This window comes from Rattus norvegicus, chromosome 1, assembly GCF_021556685.1.
Source record: "Rattus norvegicus strain SHRSP/BbbUtx chromosome 1, alternate assembly SHRSP_T2T, whole genome shotgun sequence".
Taxonomy (NCBI): Eukaryota; Metazoa; Chordata; class Mammalia; order Rodentia; family Muridae; genus Rattus; species Rattus norvegicus.
Genome location: NC_141534.1, coordinates 268,857,978 through 268,879,725, shown reverse-complemented (window position 1 = coordinate 268,879,725; position 21,748 = coordinate 268,857,978). Strand labels below are relative to the sequence as shown.

The 21,748-nt window shown below is 47.0% G+C and overlaps 1 protein-coding gene across 8 annotated transcripts in view; it reads left to right on the top strand.

The window, feature by feature from the left end:
* The first annotated feature begins 8,290 nt into the window (after nucleotides 1-8,290).
* The window catches only part of Nrap (nebulin-related anchoring protein), an 80,848-nt gene continuing 67,390 nt past the window's right edge, over nucleotides 8,291-21,748 (top strand). For 2 of the 8 annotated variants that reach the window (NM_001107443.2, NM_001113743.1), the window contains 9 exon segments: nucleotides 8,291-8,514; nucleotides 8,805-8,899; nucleotides 9,451-9,538; nucleotides 12,228-12,326; nucleotides 15,187-15,291; nucleotides 16,957-17,061; nucleotides 17,707-17,811; nucleotides 19,037-19,144; nucleotides 19,426-19,527. In NM_001107443.2, the coding sequence (NP_001100913.2) occupies nucleotides 8,443-8,514; nucleotides 8,805-8,899; nucleotides 9,451-9,538; nucleotides 12,228-12,326; nucleotides 15,187-15,291; nucleotides 16,957-17,061; nucleotides 17,707-17,811; nucleotides 19,037-19,144; nucleotides 19,426-19,527 (879 nt within the window). In that variant the 5' untranslated portion in view covers nucleotides 8,291-8,442. 8 annotated transcript variants of the gene reach the window in all.

Genomic DNA, 21,748 nt, shown 5'->3' with positions numbered 1-21,748 from the left:
ACACTAGCAGACAGGAACCCATAGCTGACACAGAGGAAGAGGTAGGGCGGCATGACGGGAAAGCTCGTCTGTTCTTGCTTGTGCCCTGGTGTGAAGACCTCCAGTTCCTTGCTGCCAGGCTGGATTATCACAACACCGACACTTCTGCTGGTTTTCCTGGAGCTGACCTCATAACTTCTCTTGGCTTTATTTCTCTAGACTTCCTTCGTCTTTAGCCTCCTCTGGTAACCAAGTTGTACCTACCTGCAGGACACACCTACCCACACCTCACCCCTCAGGGTGCCAGAGCGACTCTTCTCAATCTAATACTCCACAAACAGCTCATGCTGCAAATACACAGGACTCCAGGAGAGATACCCCAAGGCTAGCAGAAGTGCCATTGTCTGTACCCACAGACCCAGACCTAAACTCAGGCTCAATGCTGAGATGTCAACAGCCTCCTACTAGAGGCCCAGGGTTTTTTTCCTACAAAGGAATTCATGTTGCCTCTCAACTCCAGATGTATTCTGTGTGGCCTGTGAAAATTCACTCTGGCCCTTTAAATAGTTTTTCTATGCCAGTGTTTGGACTACTCATTACATGTGGGGAGCTGAAGAGACTTTTCCTATGCCAGTGTTTGGTTTTGTCTGGGGAGCCAAAGAGATGGCGACGTTCCGTGGTAGGAAGTTTTGCTTGTAGTTTCTGTGCTAATTGCATCCTGCAGAAGCAGTGGACCCTCTCCAGCCCACAGTAACTTCCCTTGGTGTCTTCTTGAAGTGCTTTCCTAGCTGAGGCCCCTCCCCAAGACCTGCTCTGTCTGGTACCTACCATATCAGCTGCTGTGGAGGTGTCGAGAAGGAACTCCTACCAAGTTCTACTGCCTATCTATGGAGCCTCAGTCACGCCCTCGCCACCAACTTCTAGACCCCAGCCCCGAGGAGAGCAGAGGAGGCATGAGACTTTGTCCCCGTGATAGCTGTTCTTGACTGTCAAGTAAGAAAGAACTTCAGCTGAGGGACGGCTGAAGTGGTTAGAATTCTAACCGTAGATCAGCTTGATCTCTGGGTATGTCTGTGAGGGACATCCAACAGCGGTCCACCCCCAGGCAGATGGGCCTGAATTGTTATAAAGAGGTAGCTGAGCAGAAACAGGAAGCTAGCCATCGAGCAGCAATCCTCCATGGTGTCTGCTTCAGTCTCTGTCCCCAGGTTCCAGCTTGAGCTCCTGTCCTGCCTTCCCTCTGTGATGGGCTGTGACTAGGAAGTGTGAGCCCAGTGAACTCTGTTCTCCCCTGTGTTGGTTTGTTTTGTGTTCTATCAGAGCAACAGGAAATAAACTGGGATGAGCCCCTTTCTTCAGCTCTGTGAGCAGCGGTGTGTTGTGACGTCACACCACATCTCAACATTGTCTGTGCCGTAGTGTGCTTTGGTGTTGACACAACAGGTGCTCAGATGCCAAAGTGTTAACCTCCAGCACCTCAGAATCACCGGCATCTGGAGACGATGTCTTTTAAAAAAAATCTACTTTTTAATCAAGTGTGTGTGTTTGTGTGTGCATGCACACCTGCACACATGCGCTTGCATGCACACGTGTATGGGTGCCTTTGAAGTCCAGAAGAGCGTGACATATCGTCCCTACCCCGAGAGCTGGAATTATCATAGGGAGGTCTGAGCTGTCTGTCAGTGTAGGTGCTGGGAACCAAACTTAGGTCCTCTGCAGGAGCAGTGTGAACTTATAATCAAGGAGCCGTCTCTCCAAGCTGGGGGGTCTTTGAGGTAAAACAAGGCCACCGTAGCTGTATCTTTGTTCTGGTAAGAGGTACAGATTAGGGCCCATGTGAGTACATAGGGAGCAGGTAACCATTTCAGGTGGGTGGAGACACCTCAGGAAAAATTAGCCCCGCTGATTCCTTTGTTGTGATGTGCAGCACCCACAGTTGTGAGGAAGTGAATTTCTGTTGATTACGTTGGCTGTGTCCCCCCGGGAGGCATTGTATGACACCATTAGCAACCTGCAGCACAGCAAGTGTGCTCCGTCCTTGGCTACTGAAGGTCTGACTTGGAAAGGTTTGAAAGCCCCTGACAGGCCCCGATTTGTGAACGTCCTCCGCCAGCATCGTCTCTGGAGCAGAGGGGCAGGCAGATGGACGTTATTAGCCCCACCACAATGACAGCTCGTGGTGAGTCTTGTGTAAACTCTCTACCAAGCTCACATCCAGTTTCCTATTTCTGACTTCTGACTTGTGGGTACCCAGTGTTAGCCCCATCCATTCAGTCATCTACCCCAGAACGTTACTTAGCTCCTCGGCTGGCTTACTTTGAAGGTATAGAGAGCTAACGGCAGGTGAGAGTTGAGTGGATACGTGCCCCTGTGGGGCATTTCTGAGGTGCATTCTTTTCAGTTCTCAGAGCCTCCGGAGCACTTAGCCTCAGCGTCCGCAGCAATGCTAGGCATAGCACACACTGTTTATTGATTTTCCCTGCCCCGATTTCCTGTTCTCCTCAAACCTTCACTCCTGGAAATTCCTAAGTTTCCCCCCTCCCCACTCCCCCCCACCCCCAAACCCCTCACCCAAGTTCCTGCTTTAAGTTCCAATTCGAGGGAGGCCTAAACCAAGATGATAAGCCCCTTGGACAAGGTGGGCAGCCCCATTCAAACCTGACCAATGGCAATCAGGAGCTGTCCTGATGCTACAAAACACGGTCACTTGTGCAGTTCCAAAGAGAGCTAGAAATGACTCAGAGGTGAGGAGAAGCACTCTGTGTTCGGTGACTTGTCTGCGGTCTAGAAAGATCTTGGTTAGCTGAACCCGTCTTCAATGGGCTGGAGTTTAAGAGATGAGTGAAGATTGCTGTACTTAAGTTCAAAGGAAACCCCTCGCCACATCCTGAACAGCATCAACAATGTATGGCAAAGCCTGTGGAGTTTTTCATTGACGGCAGATTCCCTGTGAATCAAGCCTTAAAGCCAAAGCCAGGGGGATGGTGTTGACAGAAGCAGTTCCACCAAGGGTCCACCAAACTCTGTCACCTGTCCTGATCTAGCTTCTCATTCTCAGACAGAAGGGCTAGACTCTGCTGAACTCTCTCAGTTGTCCCTTTAGACTCCCTTGGCCTCACTTGTGTGTTTGCAGAGGTGGGGAGGGGCTGAGCCTTCTGGTGCCAGCCCAGCCTTGGCTCTCCGGACACTGGCCATCTTCATGTGGATAAGTGAGTATCGGTGACCATGGCCCTCTGCTGTATGGTATTTGCCTGCTGGTACTGAGGAATAAGGAGCACTGGGGCTCTATCACACAGAGAGTTAAGACTCAGGAGCTCTCATCAGCAAGGGCTGACGGTCAGTTTCCTCTCCTTCCTTCCTCTGGCAGTCATCCACGCAGGTGACAGAGAATTTTAATTGCTGTTTTTATTAGATTGAGAGATTCATAGGAAATTAATGAAGTGTGCTCTTGTGTGTGCCTACAGCATATCCAGAGATGATTAGCTCATAACAACTATGACCTCATGGATGATTTAGTCCATTGATTTAGTCCATTGATTTAGTCCATTGATTTAGTCCTCAATTTGAATAGATGGAGAAGTAGCAGGAATGTGGAAGGTGGGATCTAGTTGGAGGACCAGGGTCACCGGACACATGCTTTTGAAGGGTGTGGTGGTTCGAATGGTAATGGCCCCGAATAGGCCTATATATTCAATACTTGGTGGAAAGTTAGTGGAACTGTTTGGGAAGGATTAGGGGGTGTGACCTTGTTGGAGGAGATGTGTCACTGGGGGGGCCGGCTTTGAAATTTCTCAGTTAGCATATTCTCTGTGTCTCTCTGTCTCTCTGTTTCTGTCTCTCTGTCATGGACTCTAACCCTCTGGAACTGTAAGATCCCAATGAAATGCTTTCTTTTTAAATTTGCTTTGGTCGTGGTGTCAAAGCTACTAAGACAGAGGATATGCCTGTTTTCTGGCCCTTTCCTCTGACTTCCAACCCTTGCTGGTTGTGGTGAGGTAAGCCACTTCCCCCACCAGGTGCTTGTTGACCCCTTTCTACCTCCTCTTGGGTCCAAAGCAATGGAGTCATCCAGTCATAGAAGGAATTCTCTGACACTCCCAGGCCAACAGAAATCATTCCTCCCCTCAGATACTCCTCACAGCAATAAAAAGCTAATCAGATGGAGATCATTGGGCACTTTATAGGGTTGAGTGTCCCTGAAATCCATAACTTTGTGAGCATCACCATGAAGCTACCAGGGGAAGATTCCACACCAGGAAACTTCACTTCATACACACAATTATTGAAAAAAATGCATAAAGTTATTTTCCGGCTGTGTATTGGGGTATATATGAAACGTGATTTTCATGCTTATATATGACTTGTTCACCTAAGATATCTCATAATACATGTAAATATTCCAAACTAAAGTGGAAGCTGAGGGCTGGAGAGATGGCTCAGTGGTCCGGAGTACTGGCTGCTCTTCCAGAAGTCCTGAGTTCAAATCCCAGCAACCACATGGTGGCTCACAACCATCTGTAATGAGATCTGATGCCCTCTCCTGGTATGTCTGAAGACAGCTACTTATATAGAATAAACAAATAAACCTTTAAAATAAAATAAAATGTAAGCTGAAACCCAAATACGTTTGGTCCTGAGCATGTTAGATACGGTCTTTGAGGACCAACCTCACACACAGCACCTAACCCCTCCTGTTTCCTGTCTCCTACTCTGATTCCTGAATTATAACTTAAGGTACCCCCCTCCCCACATAACGGCTGGAACAGCTTCTTTTTTCTGGAGAACCGAGGCAAAGGCCTGTATAATTTAAACCACTCTCTGAGGTCAGAGGAATCCACTGTACTCCCTGGCCAGCTCCCCTGACATAATCCTGGAGCCAAGGAGCCAGAGCTTGGACTAAAAAAGAAAAGTAGAGAGCTGTGGTATGGACCGAGTGCTCAACCTATTGCCTTATCCCGTTCCTACAGTAAAATAACACCCAAGGCTCAGCAGCTCATGACGGACAGCATTTGGCTCAGACCTCTGCAGAGCAGGCCAGCTAAGGGCATGGCACTGTCATCTGGGAAGGACTCCCTGCTGCATCAGGCCTTGGTTGATGGGATGAGATCAAGAGGGGAATGAGGGGACACCTCAGTGTCTCCTCAGTGACCTCAATCCACTGATGGCTACTTAGGCCCCGTCTCCCAGCATTGTTACACTGGAGATAGAATCTCCAAGACATAAACTTTGGAGGTCACGCTTAAAACTTAGCATCTGGGGCTGGAGAGGTGGCTCAGCGGTTAAGAGCACTGGCTGCTCTTCCTAAGGTCCGGAATTCAATTCCCAGCAACCACATGGTGGCTCACAACCTTCTGTAATGAGATTTGGTGCCCTCTTCTGGCTTGTAGGCACATATGCAGGTAGAGCATATGTATAATAAATGAATATCTTTTTTTAAAAAAGCAAAAAACAGGGGTTGGGGATTTGGCTCAGTGGTAGAGTGCTTGCCTAGTAAGTGCAAGGCCCTGGGTTCGGTCCCCAGCTCCAAAAAAAAAAGCAAAAAAAACCCAAAACAAAACAAAACAAAAAAAACCCTTAGCATCTGTCAGCTAAGGGATGTCTGTCTGTCCTGCAACAAGTATTTACTTCGACACCCTTAGATTGTCCCACTCCTTATTCTCTGTGCTACCCCCCACTCCTCCCACCCCAATTTTCAATATCCCAGGAAACAGAAGCTCTGGCACAAATCAAACTAAATGTCTTTCCCTTCAACAATCCTTATTTTCTTTCTACTTTACATTTTATTTATTTAATATATGAGTGTCTTGCTGCATACACATCCGCCTGCCTGAAGAGAGGACCCCCCTCCCTGCCCCCACATAGAGCCACTATGTGCCCCCCTCCGCCCCCATAGATGGATATGAGCCACTATGTTGTTGCTGGGAATTGAACTCAGGACATCTGGAAGATCAGCCGCTGCTTTTAAGCGCTGAGCCATCTCTCCAGCCCAAAAATGTGTAGCTTAGGCTGGCTGGCCTCGAACTCGTGATTCCCCTGCCGCTGCCTCCTTCAGGAAATCCTACCGGAGTGCACCACCACAACCGGCCCTTGATTTTGTAAGTGGACAGAGAGGCTGGAGCAGCTGTAGGGCGCTGTCGGCCTTTGCCAGGGTACAAACTCTCTTAGCTTTTCTGGTAAGTCAAAGTGATTCCTTCTCATGGTTTTGGGGGCTCCCAGCTAACTTCCAAGCCAGGGTTGAGAACTCTGGTACACAGTGAAGCACCCCATGTCTGTTCCAAATGCTCAAGTTGGGAACCGGATGGAGGTTACTCTGTGGGAAGCAGCAGAGCCTGGAGTCCCTGCCAGTCAGGAGAGAGCAGCCTCTGGCCCCGCCCCAGTCTCTGCTTAGTGAGACACGCCCTAGCCCCGCCCCAGTCTCAGCTTCTTGTTTCCCGCCTTCCTCCTCTCAGGCTGACCTCCCCACCACCCAGCCTTATCTCCAGGAAGAAAGGCCCAAGGTCACAGACAAACCGATAGTCTGATAGCAAAGTACCGACCATAGCCATGATTAATAGTTTTCAGTCCCAGCGTTTCATTTACATTTTAAAAAGGAAATTTCATGTGTAAACCCAGATTTCTGGCTTCCATGGGAAAACGAGAACATTTGGCAATGCTGAGAACTTGTTTCCTCTTGGCGTCAGTTGGCTCTGGCATGTTGCCTGCTCTGGACGGGACGTTTACACATCCATCTGAGGTCTTACCAGTGCCTAGGGCTTCGATCTAGCCTCTGTAGGCTTTTTGGTGTTAGCATTAGCGACCTTTCATTAGTTTACCAGCTCTAATGAGCACCAAGGACAGGCTTTAGTCTAACACCCTAGGACACGGAAGTTGCAGTCTGGACCACAGTGTTATATTTTGGTGGAGGTGACATGATTCTCAACAGTAGATTTATTCATATTTAATATTTCCAGGTGGCAATCACTGTTGTAAGACTAAATCAGGAGGAGGGAGACATAGAAAGCAGTCATTTTGCAGAGGGTGTTTCAGAAGGTCATAGGTTGCCTATAAGCAGAGACTAAAGGCCATGGGCACTTTCCCAAAGCCAAGAGTTTTTTTTTTTTGTTTTGTTTTGTTTTGTTTTGTTTTGTTTTGTTTTTTTGTTTTTGTCATTAAATGATCTCTGTGAGGACCTCTGAAGCAAGGGAATAAGCCTTTTTGGACTATTCTAGGACAAGATAGAAGGCCAACCACCAAGCATTCTTATTTGTTCTCACATAACTTTCAATAGAAGTTAAACACAAATGACGTATCATAATACATTTTAGTTTTTTTTTAACTACAAAATCAATATCATTCAGTTTTGGTCTTTACCCTTCCAGGAGTGTGAATCAATTCTCATTTATCCCCAGTGTCACATCTCAAGCCTGGGCAGACAGCTGGGGTCCCTGTTTAACATATCCAAGTCGACCTGGCTGACAGTTTCTCCCAGCTCCCCTTGGTCCCTACCTGTTCCAGGGTATGGCTGGTACACCTCATCCCCTACCCCAGACCCTCCAGGCCAGACTGCCCTTTCCCAGAGGCTCTAACATGTATGATCCCAGCAGGTTTGTACCTTTGGCCTCTTGGCTGCTGCACCAAGTTCTCTCTCTCACTTCTCCTACCCCTCTGCTCACATGGCTGAGCTCATGGTCCACTCGAGACTCCCCCAGATGGCCCTGCCTCAGGCAATGCTCTCCCTTTTATCTGCAGCAAACTTTCTCCTCCACCACACCTAGGAACAACCATGGTCTCTCTTTTCCTTTTTATTTCTTTTTTTCATTCAGTAATATTCTGGGGACTGGACTGCCTGCCTTAGTCAGAGGCCTGACACTCAGCTTTTCTAATTTGATGTCTACACGGGGTGTGGCTATTCTTCAGGATCCTTTTCTGGAGTATGATTGAAGCCAGTATTCACCAGGTCCAAGCATCTGACCATATACACACCCACCCACCCACACCCACACACACACCACACACCACACACACAACACACCACATATACATACACACACCACACCACACATACACACACACACCACATACACCACACACACGCACACACACACCACACACGACACACACAACCCCCCCCAACACATACTCACACACTCCAAGAGTTGGTTATCCATGTAAACACGATCCCATTGTGAGTTAACTTTTCTATTTTGAGAAGCACGTCAGCTTGAAATACCTCTCCACCTTGTCTCGGACGCATGCGTGCTGACGGAGTTGCCAAAATCGTCACTTGAGTAAGTGGCAGCTTTAAAAACCAACCAGCTGCAGACTCCAAAGCAGAAAGTCAGCGTAGGAAAGTGGAAGTTGGATTCCGAAGGCTCCGGGCGTCCCGAGGAGTTTCATAGTGGTGGGGTTTCGACGGCAGCAGAGACTCATCTAGGGGTTCTAGTGGCTCGTGCCTGTTGCTTCTCCCTGTCTCCCACAGCCAAGATGAACATGCAGGCCTGCTCTAGGTGTGGCTATGGGGTTTACCCTGCTGAGAAGGTCAGCTGCATAGACCAGGTCAGTGGAAAAGAGTGTGACAAACTTGGGGCTTTTTATCACATATAGAGGTATATTGAATGATAAAGAAAAGATGTGTTTTTCTACCTTATGTAAGTTCTGTTCGCTTCTATGTCTTCTGTGCTGTTTCAAGAAAAATTTGTTTTCATTTTAACATATTATTCTCATGCGTGAGTTCAGGAGTTTTATCCTCATTTTATCCATCATTCCCAACATTTTACCTTTAAAGTTTGTGAGCCCCAGGCCTGGGGGAAGACGGCTAACGGACAGGTCTTTTCTGTGACTTTCAGACATGGCACAAAGCATGTTTTCACTGCGAGGTCTGCAAGATGATGCTTTCTGTTAATAACTTCGTGAGTCACCAGAAAAAGCCGTACTGTCACGCGTAAGTGTCTGGCTCCCTGCTCGCCGATGCATGACTCTTGGTTTTCGACAAGTAGCCGACTGAGGGATCAGTTCCCAAGCCCCAGGCTGAACTATTAGGAGCAGTGCCTCTCCCGAAGTGCTCAGGCATACCTACTCACAGAAGAGCCCACAGTGGGGTTCTTAATGAGGCCAATAAATGTCACATTTCTAGTTAGTGAGAAACCAAGTCCACCTCTGTAACCGCGTGTCAGACGATGAACTCTGCAGAACAGCAGAACTGCCGAAGAGAGAACTTGTCTGGAGAGAGCTATTTCTCCTAAATGATGTCAGATTCATCTACTCTGTTATAAACTTCGCAAGTGACTTGACTGTCCTTAGTGAAATGAATCTCGCTGTTGTATGTGTTCAGTTTACATGATTTGAGTCTTCGAGGGTGATTCATTGGGAAGTCAAGGAGCTCAATCCTCGGGTTTAGTGCTCATCCACCCTAAAAAAGAGACAAGTATTTTAAGAATCCCCTGTCCCTTTGGATAAGCACTTTCCTAATTTTGACCTGTATTGATTTTGCAGCCATAACCCTAAGAACAACACGTTCACTAGTGTCTACCGCACACCTTTAAATCTAACCTTGAAGAATTCTGTGGCAGCCATGGGTGGGGTAAGTCGCTTAGCTTTGCATATTGAAATAGCCTTTTGGGAAAATCTGTGGACTCCGACACCCGTTGGTTTTTAAGTGTTTCTGTCTACATATGGACCAATTCCCGTCCTCCTGAGACACATGCAAAGTGCTCTTGAAAGTCTATTGCTGTCTCTCTGATATCTCAACATTCGAGGCCAATGAAGGTCTTTGATTCTAACGTATGTCTGGCCAGCCAGACCATGGTATCACTTTATACAATGGGCCTTGCCTACATTAGGTCGATAACACATAAAACACAATTTACGTAGCTGGAAACGATTACACGGAGTCCTGTTCTTTTCCTTCCTCTGTAGTGTTTCAGAATAGAATATTAAAACCCTCCAGTTCACACTCCTTGAACTGAGTGGTGGACTACAATTATCTACAACCTCACGACCCCCCTTTGGGGAGGATAGCTCAGATGTACTTTGCGTTGGGAAGATGGCGCGTTAAATCCAACAGTGAGCTTCTGTGACCCACTCAGCTGTTGATGGAACCTCTGTGTCTATTAACGTAATGAGTCATTGGCCCTCTGTCAGCAAGCCCAAGAGAAAGCTGCCCTGTGGGATGGAATTAGGCAGATTTCTAAAATTAGGTATTACCCAGCAGGTGGAGGGCTCTCTAGTAATCCCTCTTCACCCCAGAGTCCTTTCCTGGTGTCACCCCCATTTGCATGAATTCACAGGACTGTACTTAACAAAGCATCTCAATGCTTCTGTCCTTGCATGCGACTCTCTACAGCTGCTGTTACCAGACCTACCTCCCTGAGCTCTGTGTAGGATGCTTTTATTTCTCCAGTGTGCGTTGCACTGACTGGAAACTGCTTACTTCACTCTGTACACATTACAGCCCAAGGGAGCAGATACTATTCTTCTCCCATTCTGCTGCCAGAGAGGAAGCTGAGACTCGAAGGCATTATATAATCCGTACAATTCCATCCAGGCCACTGTGTACTAACCCAGACCTGTCTGGCTGCAGAGTCCATATTATTGGTCCACTGTGTATATACCTGGAAGGTGGCAAACTGCAAAAGCCAGAAAAATCGCAACTTCCTATATCCAGATGTTTCTGCAGATGTGTGCAGGGAGGAGTATTTGCTCTAAGGATGCTGTTGGGGTATTTCATACTCTGTACCAACAGATCTACACTGTCTGCCTTTGTCCAGCCTCCCCTAGCCTTAGCTGGCAGGGCTACCTTACAGGTCTATAAGGCACACATTGTTTACCTTTCCTTGGGAGGCAGTGACTCATTTCCTTCTAACTGTATGACAGAGCTAGTCCGGCAGGATGGTAGCGTAATCTCTCATTCTCCTTTAGACTATAGCCAGTTTCCCAGGAGACCTGAGTGTGTCTAATGGTTTGCATCTACGACTGTGTGACAACATTCATATGTTTGTACACGGGCAGAGTGCACACAGCAAGTGTAAATAGCCATGCATGCACATTCAGACCCATGATGTGCACTGCGGTGTATATGTACATATTCATGTATATTGTATTGTAATACGTGTGTGCATGTATGGGTGTATGTTTGCAATACATGTGTGTGTGCATGTATGGGTGTATGTTTGCAATACATGTGTATGTACATGTATGGGTGTGTCTATGTGAAGTATGCGTGTGCACTTCTGTGTATATGTGTTTGTACATTGATAGTTGCAGCATGTGCTTTTGTTCATGGATTTACACGTGTGTGCACACATACAGTTGTATATCATGAATGCATGCATATATATATGTATATATATGTATGTGCCTATGTGCATGGTATATATAGTGTGTGTGCCTATAAATGGTTGGTTATTGGAACCCCTTGCTCCTCTTTCTTCTCCTTTCTCCTCCTGATGAAAAACATCAGGAAAAATTGAGATGGCCAATCATGTTCTGTCTAGGCCTCAACTCTTTGACGATTCCTAGGGTGTGTGAAGAATGAGGTTTTCAGTACTACCCTTCCACCTCTCTGACAGACATGGCCAATTCAAAAAGAGAGAAATATATTGTGCATATGCTAAATTTTTTGAAAGGAAGAAAAGTCAGTGGGGACAGGGAATTTTGATAAGGACTTTGAGTGGGGACTTGGCACAGATCCATGGTTTTCTACTCTGCAAATGTCATTCTGAAAAAAAAAGTGTGTGTTAAGCTAGAACTTCCTGTTTGCATTTCTAGAATTTACGCTATCTTTTAAAAATCACATATTTATTTTCGTGTGTGTATGTATGTATGTATGTATGTATGTATGTATGTATGTATGTATTTGTGCCGCGTGTGTGTGTGTGTGTGTGTGTGTGTGTGTGTGTGTGTGTAGAAGACTATTTGTGGAGTCAATTCTCTTCTTTCACCGTGTGGGTGCTGGCATTGAACTCAGGGCGTCAGGCTTGGCGGCAGCACCAGCCCTTACAGGCTGAGCCCCATTGCTGGGGTAACTCTAGCCTTTTAAATTGCACCACTCAATAGAAGCTTTGCACACGGCAGGAGTTCAGCACGTCATCCAGCTGGTGGCACACAGGAAACCTCGGTGGGACTGAGGATGCGTTGAGGACGTGTTGAGCTTGGCACCACTAACACCTCACCGCCTGGACGAGGAAGAACTGCCCCCATTTACCTACTTACCGCTTATTTTCTTTCTCTTCTCTGGTGGAATGTTACTGAAAATGTTTTCATTGCTGCAGACCGACGGCAAAGAAGACGGCGAACAGTTTAAATCCGTTCTCCATTGGGACATGAAGTCCAAGGCCGGAGCGGGGGCGGCTAGCCGGCTGATGAACGAGGTGAGCGTGTGGGGGTTGAGAGAATGCGGACTGCGGACTACGGTAATGAAGGCGGATGGCGTCACCAATTCTAGAGAAAGCCAGCTAGCTTTTCTTCTGTCACTGCGCCGCTCTAGCTGCCTTTAGGAGACCCCCATCAATCCTTCCTAAGAGCACCCAGCTGTACCAGTTCAGCTCAACTCTGCTGCCTGCTTTCTTCCAATCACAGGGTTTCTGTCCTCAGGAACAGTGACCCCTGCTGGTGGCCGGTGTTGCTCTTCTTCCTGTGACACTTCACCTAGCCCCAGTCTGTTAGTCTGTCCCCACTGTGATCCAGTCATTCCCGCCTGGTCCTAGGAGGGCCTCCCCGAACTGCTTCCCCTCTCCGCAATTCTCATCCCCAGTCCAGCGGGGTCACACTACTTCTTGGTCTTCTTCTCATGGCCTGTCTATTGATGACCGGTTCCGTAAAATGTGCTTAGCCTGTTTATTTCTGATCGCACATACGGTATTTAAAACTTTCTCAGTGTGGAAGACCCTAAAGAGCGGAGAGCTGCTCATTTAGCTACCTCCTCTGATTCCAGTTCACTCCCTTCGAGCGCTCACCTTCCTAATTGTGCATGTATCCTTCTTGACTTTTCCGTGTACTTACGTCTGTCTGCCAGCTCTGTCTATAACTGTCACCTGTCTGTCTCTCTCCAGCATCCACCTGTCTCGTGATGTTCTATCCACCTCTAGCATCGAATTCTTACATTTGAGCATGCCTACTCCCTTACTAAAGGACCTCGGCTATTTAACTGCCCCTTTATTCTTAATTCATTAATTAATTAATTAATTTATTCATTCATTCATTCTATATAAGTTGCTGTCTTCAGACACACCAGAAGAGGGCATCCAATCCCATTACAGACAGTTGTGAGCCACCATGCGCTTACTGGGATTTGAACTCAGGACCTCTGGAAGAGCAGTCAGTGCTCTTAACCACTAAGCCATCCCTCCAGCCCTTAACTTTTATTTTTAAATTATTATTTTATGCATATATATGATGAATTTTAATCATTACTGTGCCTCTATTTTCTCACACATGAAACCCTTCTTTTCAAGTCATCCTCCTACTTTCATGGTATGTGTGTGTGAGAGACAGAGAGAGAGACAGACAGACAGACTGACTTACTGGTAGACTTTAATTGAGATTACTAACACCAGTGGGTGGGATTTATTTACTGGAATGTGGCCCACTCATCGGTGGCCACAACACTGAAAACAATGACATTTCCCCACCCAACAACCATTGATGGCCAGCAATCCTCCGAGGAATGCTGTGGCCTCATGGGCCTGTCCTAATCCCTGTATAACTTTGCTGGGACTGCAGATGGCAACACTGCAGGTAGTCCTGAGTGCAAGGTCCAAGCGTTGTCTGTTGTGGGGGCTCATTTTCTCATCCTCAGTTTCTACACTCGTTCTCCCCCTTTCCTGTGAGTTTCCTTGAGACTTAGGGGCAGGGGCAGGGTAAGGAATATAGATGCACTTGGGGGCTAGGAACCTACTCTCTTGTGTTCTTAGAACTTTGGCAAGTTATGAGTCTGTGCCTTAATGTCTGTGTCTCCGACGAACGTCAAGGACATCACTAATCTGGGGAAATAAACATTAGTGTTCACAGGCAGATACATAGCATCTCCATTTAGCACAGCAGCAGTAGGGGGACCTTAGGGCCATGACGTCTCTGGCCCTGGTGAGTTGGCCTGGGTCACAGTACCAGACCCACGTGTAGCATAAGATCCCTCTCAGGGGGGTTGGGGATTTAGCTCCGGTCCCCAGCTCCGGAAAAAAAAAGAACCAAAAAAAAAGATCCCTCTCAGATAAAACCAGAAAACAATTTTATTACACGCAAAGCAAACTTAAAAAAAAAAAACTCGTTAATCCACAGGGCTATTGCGAAGATTAAAGAATAGATAAATGAAATGAGATTAGAATAGTGTCAGGTACAAAAATACCAGCTATTAATATCTTTGTTGATGATTAAATATTGATATATCTTCAGGTTTTTTTTTTCACTAGACAATGTGCATTATTTTCCAACTTGTCTTTTCACTCTACAGATGTCTGCGAGCTATTTCTACATCAGCTTCCTTTTCCAGCTGTTGTGGATGTGTTCAGGGTGCACCTTTGCGGGCAGATGTAACTGCTTTCTTATTGGTGGGCAGGTTACCTACACGTTTTAAATGAGAATGTTGCAGCAGACACTCTTTCCCTCAGTCTCTTTTGGACAAGGAGGGTGTTTCCGTAGAACAGATGAGAAATGAGTGCACACCTTTAAATGTCCTTAAAGTATATGTAAGCACACAAATGTTGTCTAATTGTCACTTTGCCTGTTTGTTTTATTCCTGAAGTGTTACAGAAAACATTTTAAAAGGAAAAAAACCCATTTTTTCCCTTGGCTTTTCCCTTGGCAATCTTCTGATACCAGTGGCGGGCTTTTACATTTTCCCAGTTAGAGCTGACTTACCTCAGACTTGCTGACTATGGGGACTTCTTCCCGCTCAGTCTTAGCACACTGATGAGCAAAGAAATGTTTAATTGCATTTGGAAGGTTTCCATAACATGGAAGGTCTCGGGGAATTCATTATTCAAGATATCAGGTCACTTTCTAGTCTGAAGAGCAGGAGCACCTTGGTTAGCTGAGGCCCTGAATAGAGGGGCTGCTTGCTCTTAGAGAACAGCTTAATCTGACAGTGAGGGAGTCCTCCTGGGAATGGGCAGGGACTTGGTTGGGGAGTGTGGGGTGAGCTTGGGGAGTTTGGGGTGGGCTGTGGAGAGTGTGGGGGTGTGGGGCGAACATGCAGGGAGTGTGTCTAAATTCATGCTCATGCTTCCTTCGCAGAGAGATTACTGGCCAGGGTATGGAGAAGGGAACACTTGGTGTCCAGGAGCTCTTCCAGACCCTGAGATTGTAAGGATGGTTGAAGCTCGACAGTCTCTCCGTGAGGTAAGGGCCTCACTACTTACAACTAATTTGTAACAGTTCCTTTAGATATTCCTTTATTTTTAAGATTGCGGTGGACAGAACACCTTGACCCCTTTATTAGTCTTGTCATGATGCAAAAACAAAAACATCCCCCCCCAAAAAAAACCTGACAGAAACAAAGGGGGGGTTATTTTGGTTCATGGTTGTAGAGGGTCTATCAGTCATCAAAGCGATGTGCTCACCCAGAGAAACCAGGCTAGAACTGGAGCAGGTGTAACCGTCAAAGGCTGATCCCTCGTGAGCTACTTCTGACAGCTGCACTCCATCTCTAAAGGTTCCAACTGCAGAATAGCACTACATGCTACACTAGGGAACACGTGTTCAACACATGAGCCAGGAAGGATATAGTCAAGTTTTAACACCACTGCCCTGCCAGATTCCCGTGTGGTCCCAATCTGTGGACCCCAATACTCAGTTTCCTAGCCCATCAAAGACAGATGTGATGAAGTTAAGGGTCTTGCAATGAAAGAACCTGGATTCTTAGTGGGAGGGGGGCACAAGGTTCTCTCTAGCCTGTGTGCAGGGGTGGGGGGATGGGTAGGTGGGAGGGCGGTGGGGCAGGGGCAGGCTAGGCTGGTTGTGGCAGGACTGCGGAGTGGTGGAGGGCAGGGAGGGGACAAATCTCTTGTTGCTTCAGAAGGAGCCAGCCCTGATGGCCTACATTAGGTTCCACCTCCAGGACTGCGAGGGATGCTTAGACAGTGAAGGAAGAGAGAGGGTTGCAGAAATCCTGAACTGCAGATGGTACCCTCGTTCCTTCTGTACACAGCTCTCCTTGGGTGGAGAAAAGGGGATAACATCGGAAATGTAAATAAAAAAATAATATCCAGAAAGAAAAAAAGAAAATGTAGGGAAATGAACACACACACACACACACACACACACACACACACACACACACACAAAGTAATTTGCAGTGTTTAAAAAAATAAGTAATAAACATGTATGCTGTAAAAAAAAGAAAAAGAAAAATGTACTTGGGAAATTACAGTTAGTTTTTTCCTTTCTCCTTTTCTTCTCTTCTCTTCTCTTCTCTTCTCTTCTCTTCTCTTCTCTTCTCTTCTCTTCTCTTTTCTTTTCTTGTTTTTCCAAGACATGGTTTCTCTGTGTGAGGCTCTCCTAGAACTCACTCTGTAGACCAGGCTGGCCTTGAACTCAGAGATTCTCCTGCTTCTGCCTCCCAAGTGCTTGGATTAAAAGCATGTGCCACCGCAGCCCAGATTCAGTTAGTTTTTGCATTTTTTCCCCTTTAGAAAACAGAAGGTGATAAAAACAGGAGGTCTTATTTCTCACTAGAAAAGTTAACCCTCAGAGTTGCTCAGAAAGTAAGGAGGAAAAATAAGACATTTCCTGTCCTGGGCTGTAGAACTTTCCCTGGAGTTGAGTTCTAGCCAAGGCTCCTAGATTAATTAATGGCTGTGTTATGATACAAGAACGCCTGAGGGAATTGTATCGGGCTCCCCATAATATGATAATGAGCACTGAAGGTTCTCAATCTTAGTCAAGTGCCATGTTTAGACTTATCCCAGAAGTCGATGTGTTTCCCTCGAGTGGAGAGTCCAGCATCTCCAGTTTGGTGGCAGTTCTGTGAATCTGTTCTCATGCTGCTGTGGTTCTGACCAGCAGGGGTACACAGAAGATGGTGAGCAACCGCAAGGCAAAGGGAGCTTCCCAGCCATGATCACCCCTGCCTACCAACGGGCCAAGGCAGCCAACCAGCTGGCCAGCCAGGTGACAGTCCCCGAGCTCACGTGGTCCCTTGTTGATGCTAACTTTTGCTATGACTAGAGCCAGCTCTGAGATTCAGGAGAACAATATGAAAGAAATGTTATAGGGCTGTGAAGAGAGCCATGCTTTCCCAATGCCATGTCTTCTGTGCGGTGATTGGGCCACGCTTACAAGATGTGGAAGGGGGAGGATCCAGGGACCCTGTAACTTACCCATTGGCTAAAGTAAATGTTTCTCTGAGCTGCTGTCTTGTCTTAGAGAAGACATGGATTTACCTGGAGATTGGCGCAGCTTCTGGGTTAAAGGCTCAGGTTTTAGAGACAGAGACTTAGGATCGGAATCCCAACTCTCTCATTCTCTGTGTAGCTCCTGTCAAGTTACTTAACCTCTCAGTTATTCATGGTAAATAATAGTCTCACTATTATGGGCCTGTTGAAGGGGGTCCCATGTGTTGCTATTTGGTGACATTTTAGAAGTGCCCGGTACTCTGTAAGTTGGTACATTAGCAAAGATGATGTCTGTGGGTACAGACATGGAACAGGTTTGGTTTAAGGCCTGAAGATGTAGTTCTAGAGAGTGGTAGGGCAGGGTTCTCACAGAGGTTTGAGGTAGGCATGATGCCACTCTGACTCAGTTTCTCCTCATCAGGTGCAATACAAGAGAGGCCACGATGAACGGGTCTCCACGTTCACTCCGGTGGCAGACACTCCCGAGCTGCTACGGGCCAATGCTGGGGGACAGCTTCAAAATGATGTAAGAAATAGTACAGGGGGGCCAGGGAGATGGGTCAGTGGGCATTTGCCACCCAACCATCAGGACCAGAGTTCAGATCCCCACAACCCTCACAAGAACCAGATACGTGTGTTGCCTTGTCTGCAGTCACAGCATTTGGAAGGCAGAGACAGGAGATATTAGGACAAGCTAGCTAGGTGGACCAGCCAGAATTAGAGAGCATCAGGCTGAGCAAGAGATCCTGCCTCCATACAGAAGGTGACAGGCAATCAAGGAAGACACCGATTGTCAGCTCCATGCCTCTCAATGTAAGCACATACTTATGCAAATGCACCTACACCCTATGTGCTCTCCTTCATGTGAACACATATGTGTGTACCACACACATATACACATATGTGTGCACATACATGTTATGCAAATGTGCCTGTACCATGTGTGCACTCCTTCATGTGAGCACACATATACACATACGTGTGCACTGCACACACTTACACATACAAATGATTCAGTCTAATGCATGATATCCTTAAGACCCTCTTTTTGTTGTTATTATTTGGAGGGGAGGAAAGGAAACATGGAGGGAGACTCCTGGTCCTGTCCAGGTACCAGAAAGAAGTTCCTGAGGTCACATGCCATGAGTCGGCCCTCACAGGGCTTGTGGAAGCTCTTTAAACAGAAGCCATTCCATTATATTTGAACCAAGGCAGGCACATCAGGTGCAGATGAGAGAGAAACCTCTCCCGCCACTTCAGGCCTGAGAGGATGACTTCTGAAGGGGCTACCGCCTCCCTTTTCTCAGTCCCTGAGTTCCACATGGTGCTAAGTCCAAGAACTGAGTGTAGTTCTGAATGGAAAGTTGGAGCACAACCCCAGCTTCACAACCCCAGCTTCGTGCTCAGAAGTGGTCTCCACCTGCCCACCTGAGATCTGTGGTTGGGATGCCCACCTCTTCTCCCAAATGTGACAACAGCTCTTCGGAGAGAGACTTACTGCTTTGCCCAGTCCCACCCCCAGCCCACACCAGGTGCAACCCAAGGATGTGTCAAACTCCACACTGTGCCTTCCCAGCCAGGCACTGTGCTAGGCATTGGGAATGAGTGCACCACCAAGCTGTAAGCTGTTCTATGCATTAAGAACTGTCCAAGGTGATAGGCAGGCCTCACGGAGCTCTCAGGACTCCCCTCTCAGCTCATCCAGTACAACTGCAGTGGGTCGTTCTATCATTCCCTTTCCAATTTTCCAGGTGAGATACACGGAAGACGGAGGGCAGCAGAGAGGGAAAGGCAGTTTCCCTGCTATGATCACACCAGCGTATCAGATAGCCAAAAGAGCCGCCGAGCTGGCCAGCGATGTAAGTGTCTGTGCTTGTGTTGCCTTGTTAAGGAGGAAGCAGGAAGTTAACCTGGTTCGGGAGGTCCAACTTCCTGTCTGTTTGTATATATTCGTCAAAGCCAAGAAGTGCCTTTTCATCATAGTTGTCAATCATATTTTCCCAGTGACAGTGACTTGCTTCTTCTGTCTGTGATTTCTCCTCAGACCTAAGCAGAGATCGAAGACGCCACAGAGCCCTGGCTTTTACTTTTGTGGCTCTTGTACTGGGACTCACTGAGTTTTTTTTCTTACTCCAAATAGGTGAGGTACCATCAACAATATCACAGAGAAATGAAGGGAGTGGCTAGTCCTGTCGGAGCTGAGGGCACGATGACAAAGGACTCTATAGACCGATGTGGCCAGGTATGTGACACTTCTAGGAGCTGGTCTTCTCCAAGGCCAGCTGTTTGTTTCCCACAGCTGTGACAGCCATGAACTTGTGCTCAGAGTTCAGACTTGGTGCAGGCAATATTACAGAGCTCAGCTCATCTGTTTAGGTAACAGATCCCAAGTCCTTAGAAAAGAAAGAAAACCTGTGCTAATGTGGCGGTTTGGCCAGTAAGAAGACATTTCCATCTGTTGGTTGGAAAACTGTTCAAAGGAATCCAATCTGTCGAGTGAAGTCATTACTGCATGAGTTAGATCATCACTGTCAGGACTCAAATGTATGTCTTGAGGGGTTGGGCAGATAGCCTAGTGGGTAAGAGTGCAGGAGGTGTCAGTAGGAGGATTTCAGTTCAAATCTCCACCATCCATGTTTTAAAATAAAAAGAAAGGAAGGAAAGAAGAAAAAAGCTGGGCATTGCATGTGAAACTATAACTTCGGTGCAGGGCAGAGTGGTTGGAAGTGCTGGGATTTACACGCTGTCAGACTAGCTCCAGTTTCAATGAAAGATCCTGTCTCGAAGGAATAAGGTAGAGCAGGATAGAGCAGGATGCTAGAAGTTCTCCTTTGGCCTCTGCAGCCATGCACACCTGCACATATGTGTGTGCGTTCAGAATATACACACACACACACACACACAGACACACACAGACACACACAGACACACACAGACACAGACACACACACACACACACACACACACACACACACACACACACACACCCCAACTAGCAGGAGCTCAGTGTGATGATGTCTTACATCTGTAATCCTACAACTTGGGAGGTGGAGGCAAGGAGGGTTGCCACAATTTCAAGCCTGGGAATCAGGGTGAGTTCAATTCAGTCTGGGCAACATAATGAGATCTTGTCTCAACAAAGAAACAAAACAGAACAGAAAACTCTTGCTGTATTTGGCCAAAAAAAATAGATAAATAAAAATAAATCCAGTCCGCATTTTCACCGTCTTTCCTCCCCTAGTTATAACATACACGTAAATTCATTTGTGCTCACCCAACTTGGAAAACCACAAAGCCCATTAGCAAAGAATCTTAGAAGCTTCCTCCCCTCCCCGCTCCCAAAACATACCCTTTTCACTGATTATGTTTGACCCAGAACACTCAGACAGCCAAGCAGGAAGGAGGGTTTAATCATTTTCATTTAGGGAGAAGGTCGAAAGGAAGTCTGGACCCTAAGTTTGGCCCATAGCTGAAATGTAATTTGGTAGTGTTCTATTGGTTCCTGGTCATTCCAGCATATTGACAGCAATGTCCAGTCTTGATGATAACAAACTCAAGAATCAAGGTGGGTGTTGGGTGGCGCCATCAGCAGCTGTGGCGGGAGCTCAGTCTAGGGTGGCGCTTTGCTGCTTGATTTAGCCTGACTCATTAAGGGCAAGAGTGGGATGGAGTTGAGGCAGGCAGGCGGATACAGGCTGACTATCTGTAGTGCCTTAAATACCACACAACTCATTCTTGCTAATGGCTACACCCATGGGAAAAGGCTGTACTACGCAGATTTGTTATTTACAACCGAGCAATTCCCCTTACAAAAGACACACACACATATACACACACTCACACACACACACACTCAACTCACACACACACACACAAACATACACTCACTCTCACACACACAAACACACACACATACACTCACTCACACACACACTTTAAAAACGAAGCTACCAAAACAAAGCTAGAGATAGAAAACTAACACCGAACAACAAACTTAGATCCTTTTCCTCCTCCAAACTTACCTCCTCTCCCCACCCCTCACCCCCAACTCAAACATTCTGGCAGCCAAGCAAAAACCAAGGGCTCAAGCTGACCAATTTTCATTTTGGTGGCAAGAAGAGGCCGGGCTACTTAGATTTGATCCAAGTATTTTACTTAAGGAAATGCATTTGCTGGAGCCCATCATGGTCTCTTGAAGGACCTCTTGTCTCAGAGGAGGCCCCAGGGAGAGAGCTGTGATCCTGGGGTTCTGAGGACTGTCCCCAGCCCAGAGCAGAGTTTAGATGAAGAAGCAGCTGACTGGGCTCAGGGCAGGTCTGGGATGAAGAACTTGGGACTTCCGAGAGAAGGTGCGACTGCCTCTACTTACCGTGTCCCTTCTCACTCATGGGATGCTAGTTTTGTGAAAGAAGGGTTTTCTTTATGGGAGTTGGGGAAGGAAGGGACGAATTAAAATGAGAATG